General features: G+C 41.1%; 2 protein-coding genes across 2 annotated transcripts in view; both read right to left on the bottom strand.

Annotated features, from left to right (window-relative positions):
• Window positions 1-7,135, bottom strand: part of LOC123971410 (cytoplasmic FMR1-interacting protein 1 homolog) — a 1,205,200-nt gene that overhangs the window by 967,955 nt on the left and 230,110 nt on the right. The gene's annotated exons all lie outside the window — the stretch shown is intronic.
• Window positions 1-7,135, bottom strand: part of scfd2 (sec1 family domain containing 2) — a 128,204-nt gene that overhangs the window by 6,830 nt on the left and 114,239 nt on the right. The window contains exon 7 of the mRNA XM_046050249.1: window positions 4,136-4,270. Within this exon, the coding sequence (XP_045906205.1) occupies window positions 4,136-4,270 (135 nt within the window). The remainder of the gene's footprint in view (window positions 1-4,135; window positions 4,271-7,135) is intronic.

Raw genomic sequence — 7,135 nt, 5'->3', positions numbered from 1 at the left:
TTTAAATTACTATCAAACCAAACACCAAGGTTCTTTGCCACAGGCTTAATGTGATTTACTAGGGAACCAGCAGATGGCAGTATTTGTTTTGCCATCTGCTGGGACCCGATGACCAGGATTTCTGTTTTGTCTGAGTTCAGCTGGAGAAATTATTTGACATCCATTTTTTAACTTCACAAAGGCAGTTGTTAAGTGAACTCAGCATTCCAGGGTCTGTGGATCTGACAGGCAAGTACATTTGTGTGTCATCAGCATAAATATGAAAAGAAATGCCATGTTTATGGATAATATGTCCAGACCGACCCCTGAGGCACACCATGTTTAACTGGACAGAACGAAGAGACATAGTTGTTTACAGACACGCAAAACTTCCTGTTTGACAGGTAGGATGAAAACCATTCTAGAGCAGTACCAGAGATCCCCACCCAGTGCCTCAGTCTGTCTAACATGATGTTGTGAACAATGGTGTCAAAAGCAGCGCTAAGGTCCAGGAGTACCAGGACTGAGCACATACCTTCATCAGCAGACATTAAAAGGTCATTGGTGACTTTAAGCAGGGCAGTCTCAGTGCTGTGGCTGTGGTACTTCCTGAAACCAGATTGAAACTTTTCAAATAATTTGTTATTTTCCAGCACAGTGAGCAGCTGTTTGGACACAATTCTTTCTAGAATCTTTGCAATAAAAGGCAGTTTTGAAATTGGTCTAAAATTTCGTGGGAAGGAGGGATCTAAACCAGGTTTCTTTAAAAGTGGGTTCACGCAAGCCGCTTTAAAATAAAGACAGTAGATAGGGAGCTGTTAAAAACAGATCAAATGGGGCCCAACAGAATCCATTACTTTCAATAAAAACTTTGTAGGTATTACATCAAGTGGGCTGGAGGACGCTCTCATTTGTGATACTATTTTTAAAAGCTCAGCCAAGTCGATGGGATAAAACTGGTTAAAACTCTCTTGTTGCTGGTGAGGAACCTCTGAGTAAGAGGCCGCAGGGGTAATAGAGGCTCTGATTGACACCACCTTATTGGTAAAATAAGATAAAAACAATTCACAGTCATCATTCCTTCCAGCTGAGGCACAAGGAGGGGTTGGGTTTACCAGCTGATCCACATTAAACAGAAACCTGGGATTGTGTTTATGTGTAGTAATGAGTTCAGAAAAATAGTGTGTTCTATTACAGTACCTCACTGCATAAAACCTTTTTGTTGCTTTGCCTATTTTGTGTTCAGTGCTGCTAAAGTCAGCGGGTGTGCACGACGATGGTCGCATGATCAACAGAGCCAGCATTGATAGGCTACTTGTACTGTTAAGCTATGTATTGTAGCACCGCTACTCACTAGGAGATGGGAACCAAATTCACTACAATTGAAAATATCTTTTTTTTTTTTGTAAACAAAGTCGACCCACATGCTTACAACCAACTCAGAGCAGACTGGTGAGTCCTGATGTTGAACAACCCAATCATTTTCAAGCATCTCATCATTGCACTGAAAGTATGAGATTACAAAGCAATGTGCCACATTGCCATTGCACAAAAGACGCTTTCAAAAGAAAGTCACTGTAGACTTAAAACACATACAGTATATTTGATTGCTGGTGTTAGTCAGATGGAGCAGGAGCCAGATCTCCTGTAAAACTGGGACCAGACACAAACTTACATAATCTGGTTACGGACAGTTTAAGCAACCGTGCAAAAGCTCTCACTTGGTCATAATCCAGACTGCAGGGTCCAGGGTGTATAATGATATAAACTGCAGAGCACACAGTAGTCTTTGTGGTTAAAAATAGAAGTTTTATTAGGTTGTTTTACTGCATAAAGGGTGTGCACTGTGCTCCTATAGAATGCTCCAAGTTCAGGTTTATAGGTTTAGTCTGTCTGAGCTGGTGGTTTGTGTACCAAGTTTCTTAATTTGTGTAAAACCGGGCCACGGTTACACAACAAGTCTAATTCCTCCCCCCGGGTATTCATCAATTTAAGCAGGCCCAGATGTGGGATAATCGGAGCGTAGATAGCGATCTGCTCTGCGGTGGATATACATTACCCACAAGCCCGAAACTATGTGTCTGCTGGAGAAAAACATTTGGCCAGAATATTAACATAACCCAAAAACTCAGACTGTTGGGTCGCCCTCTGATGCTTTCAAAACATTGAAAAACAAAACCTTAAAAGAATAAATGAATAACTAAATGGTTAATTGAAAGAATAAGTCAATTGATAATCAATCAGCAGCCTATTAACAACAAATTGTGTACAATTACTGCCAATAATTTTCCATTCTCTGCAAATCCAACTGCACTGCTTTGAAAGGTGGAATTTGGGTTAAAATGAATTAATAAGGTTTTAAGGTGTGTTACGGCCACCGCTGGCTGCCTTAAAGTAATTGTTGTGTTCCTGAGTGCTTCTGACTGTCATGCAAATCCCAGCTGTGTGAGTCCCTGTCGAGGATTGGTTCCTCTGGAGCTGGGACCACCTACTTCCTGGTTGCTGTTCGCTGGCGTCTGTGATTGGTGTGGCTGTGACTCGACCGAACCTGCCAACCAGGACTCTCCAATCAACACCAGCTGGACTACAAATAGTTTGTGTGTCCACAGCTCGGGGCAACTGTGAGCCAGTGATCAGTTCGCCTTGCTGTCGGTTGCGCACCCTGTAAGTTAGTGAAAATCTAGAGGGTTTGTAATTCCTGTTACTATCTGTTGCCTGTCTAAGTGGCTTCAGTCAGTTTGAACCATTGTAAATCACATAGTGTGATGGGGTTGTAACAGGTGCGTCTTGTTTTTGACATACTGTTACACTGACGGTATTTGTTTTTACTTTGTGTGTTTCTCTTCCTGTTAAGCTTGTGCTCTTCAACTACCTGGACCACACGAGGCTGGTGTTGTCTGAGGATTACATATTGCCTTAAAAGTAGATGTCTCTTTGAAACTCTGACCTGGTGTAATGTTTAAATGCGTTTAGTTGTTGTAAAGCAAATCAGTTTGATTACAATTTACTTTTGTAGAATGTGGAAGTATGTACATTAAAATTAAAAATCATTTAAATAAAAAAAAATAATTAATTAACTAAATCAAACTGAATTGACCCATGGGCCGAATATGAGATTTCATGATAAACGGAATCTTTGCTATAGGAGTCTAAATCAAATTTTAAACCTAGATAATCAGCGCTGAACTGTATTTGTTGGCTTATTGCTTTGCCTCTACGAATAAATGCTGATCCCTGTTTTAGAAAATGTACTGAGCTTTAAAGTTTCAGATTAACTAATGATCTGTAAGTTTAGTAGCTGCACGGAAGGTGCACATATAGTCACCTTTAGAAAAAACATCCATCAAATATATAGGCTGCCATTTTGAGTAAAAACAAACATCCTTTTCACTCTGTATCCTAGATATTTCATCCGATCTTTACCACCAAACTTGGCACATATCATATTTGTATCACCTCAAAATTATCGCATGCATTTGTTTTTCGATGCAATTTGTTACCGAAGTCCTGGAGGCATTTCCCATTGTTAAACATTGCCATCTCTGAAACATCCCTTTTCTCTGGATTTCTTGGGTCAAGACAAGCCACTTCAAACAAATCACACTTTTTGTCACTGCTCTATAGACTCCCACTGGTTGGTTGGCGGAAGCACTAAGTGCGTGGTTGTTGGGCCCATTTAGTGAAGCAAACTGTATTTTGTAGATGTGAACTGAAAAGAAGCAGCTGGTAACTCCATGTGGAGACACATGGCATTTGAAATAAAGAGTGATCCTTGTGCAAATGGTCCCTGCATTGTGTTTTTCTTCTTCTTACTATTGTAATAAGTGCTGTACATAAAAAAATCTAACATTTCTGTGTCAAAGGGTAGAATTGTGGTTAAGGGGAATTATGGTGGTGGGTAAATACAAGTTGCATAGTGCTGCTATTGATGGTTTAATTGGCCTACTAGGGTAACCACTGTATACTGTACGTGCAGAAATGAGAAGCTTACTCAGCACATTGTCAAATTAGGTCAAGTTCAAGCAACTGGAAGAAGGCACTTTATTGTACACAGCAGGTCTTGGTAAAGGTAAGTTTAAGGGGCAGAGCTGACCCAATTACATACAAAATATGTGTGTGTGTGTGTGTGTGTGTGTGATTATGAGCAATGTCTTACCTTCATGAACATGCTGAAGCCAGTCTTCAGCAGGTCGGTGAGGCCTCCAGACATGTGCTCAATGTCGGGACATTCAAGTCTGTCAGGGTGGAAGACTTCCTCCAGGATCTGTCGCAGGAAAGGACGATGGGTTGCCTGAAAGATACAAACACCAAACAGCACACTTGAACACGATAGTTAGTGAACACCTAAAAATACCTGCACTGACAACACAGTTTTCTTTTTTTAAATATAGAGGAGTGTCAAGTGTGATATTCTGCAGGAAACAATCTGTATATGCATATGTGTGTATAAATGTGATTGAAGAGCTGTTGGTGTTGGTGCCCTTCTTTCAGCGCCCGCATGTTTATGTGAATGGCTGTGGGTGTGAGAGACAGTGGAGTTATAAAAAGCTCTGGTCGACCAAACAGGCCGCTGACTTATGAGTCACTTCAGGAAGAGGAGCTTGATCACTGCTGCAATCAGAATGAAAAAATCTTGCCCTGTTGGATGTGACTAAAAACTATATGACTATAAAATTAACATTATGTTATAGTTGTGATAGTACATGCTGCCCAGAAATTCAAATATAATTCTAGACAATTTCAATTAAAAATATACATTTTCAATAAATTAAATAAATTGTTTCTTTAATAGTGGATTCGAATATTGGATCGATAACCATGACTGGGGACCACACAGCAGGCTGAGGACTAGGAAGCATCGGCGAAGAGGCGGCCTTTGCCTCAAGATGAAAAGAAAACCCCTTTCTTGCATAGCTCTACCCTCTGTTATTCTTTCCAATGTACAGTCCCTTCCAAACAAAAATGATGAACTGTAGGCGCAGGCCTGTTACAGCCAGGAATTCCGAGATGCCTGCATCTTTGCCTTGACTGAGACCAGACTCTCCGATAGAGACTCGGACAAGGATCTGGAAATTGATAGATTCAGTGTGCTGGAAAGAGATGCTGTAACTACTGGAAAGTCTATAGGCACATCCATCAAGCAGGTGCTTCAGAAAGCAATGTTCATTTGCTCAGATTGTGCCCATCCCCCTAATCTAGAGTATAAAATGTTACCATCTGGCCCCTACTGCCACCCAAAACAGGTACAAGACTTTGTTGATCCCTGTCTTGCTTTAAGCCTTGAATGCTAACGGATGGAGGAGGTAACTGCGGTTGTTCTTGACAAGTCCATTATCTTAGTGATGGTGATGATGGTGGGAATGGGGATGGTGATGACGACGATGATGATAATGATGATGATGATATAGTGACAGTGTCAATTATGCTTTTAAAATTAAGGTGCTGTATATTATATTTGTAGTGTTGATTTTGTGTGCACAAGCCAATGTCTAGAGATGTGTCACGTTCTGTTAATGGTGATTTAAACAAACAACTTACATTGATATGGTTATGTTGCTAGGGCACGTAGATAAAAGTCAATGTTCTTTATACTGCCTATAGGCCCTGTGCAGTTATGGTGGACACTTATAACCTGCTCCAGAGGAGCTTAAACGACTCGCTGTGCATTGGTGCAAGCCATCCTGTGCATGTGTTCAGGCTGTGTTTCTATGCAATATTGTACATTTTTTATGTTTTGTTATGTGTTTTTATGCTTGCTGCACCACAAACCTCCCACTTGGGACAAATAAAACATTATAATAGTTTTCCTATGAACATAAACATATTGACACCATCGTGTGACATAACCTTCTTCTCCAAAACAGTCAACAACACCTGGCTCACTTTTCCATAGTTATGAGCAGCCTGAATTTCACAAGCACAATATTTCATTACTCTTCCTGGTCGAAAAAGCAGGAGCTTCCAAAAAATGTCGATTTCCATGAGGGGGCTTAACCTCAACTAAAGCCTTGTAAATGCCTTCTAATTTTCTGGTGACAGGGACATTTTCTGCCCAGCTACCCAGGACATAATGTAGTGTTTTTAGATCTCAAAGCTAGTGGATCAAGAATTCAAGACAGATTTTTTCATAGGAGTTATCTCAGACAACAATAAAGAACCAGATAAGATTGCCTCTGAATAGCAGGCTGAATATCTTCCAGTACTGGAACACGCATTTTACATGCGGCCAGTGTCAAGGCCATATGCCAAAATGCGAACAAGGTATGGAACATATCTCTTCCTCTGGATTCTGTCAAAGAAAAACAGCTGGACACTCAGTAAAGACTCCATCTTCAAAACTGTTGATTCTAGCAATAAATACACACACCTACACACACACACACACACACACGATGTTGTCCAAATGCTAATGCATCCAGGTGTTTCTGCCCACAGGCATCCTCTCACTTCAATATAGAGTATCAGTATGTATCATTCTTAACTGACGCCTCACAGCCTCCCACTCCTCTAGTCCCGAGGAGCAGCCAAATTAGGGCTGGGGAAATCCTGCTGTCCATGTTGTATAAATCATTAATTATATAAGCTAACATTTACCTCTACCAACATGACTTTGCTGCATGGGTCAGCCTGCACAAACTAAGCCTGGAGTAAACACATTAGTGATTCACCTCCGGTTAAATAACACGCTTGTGCACGCACATTCACAACCAACAGCAGCGCAGGCATAAACAACGAATCCAACCCGCAGTCACGCACACTCACATTTTCATCTGCTATCCAAAAAGCTAAAAGCAATCCCATTAAATCAACACCCCAAACACCCACATGATGAAAACAATATCAGAATTAGTCATATGATAATGTCAGTGCTTAAATATATGTCTGTACACACAAACATGCGCGCGCGCACGCACGCACGCGCACACACACACACCCACACACACGTGCGTATCAGTTTCTCCATAGGTTGTCTTGACATAGAGGTGGATGAACAAATTAACTTTCCAAAACAACACGGCTTCAACATCAAACACACACATGTGCGGGTGCGCGCGTACACAGGGTGCAAATTATACAGTGACAACCGGGGGGGAGTCAACTTTATTCCAGGTCAAAAAGAAAACTCAAATTCATTACACCAGTTCATGGGTGCCCC

This window comes from Micropterus dolomieu, linkage group LG05 (assembly GCF_021292245.1).
Source record: "Micropterus dolomieu isolate WLL.071019.BEF.003 ecotype Adirondacks linkage group LG05, ASM2129224v1, whole genome shotgun sequence".
Classification (NCBI taxonomy): domain Eukaryota; kingdom Metazoa; phylum Chordata; class Actinopteri; order Centrarchiformes; family Centrarchidae; genus Micropterus; species Micropterus dolomieu.
The sequence above is the reverse complement of the archived record's forward strand: the minus strand, read 5'-3'. Positions and strand labels throughout refer to the sequence as shown.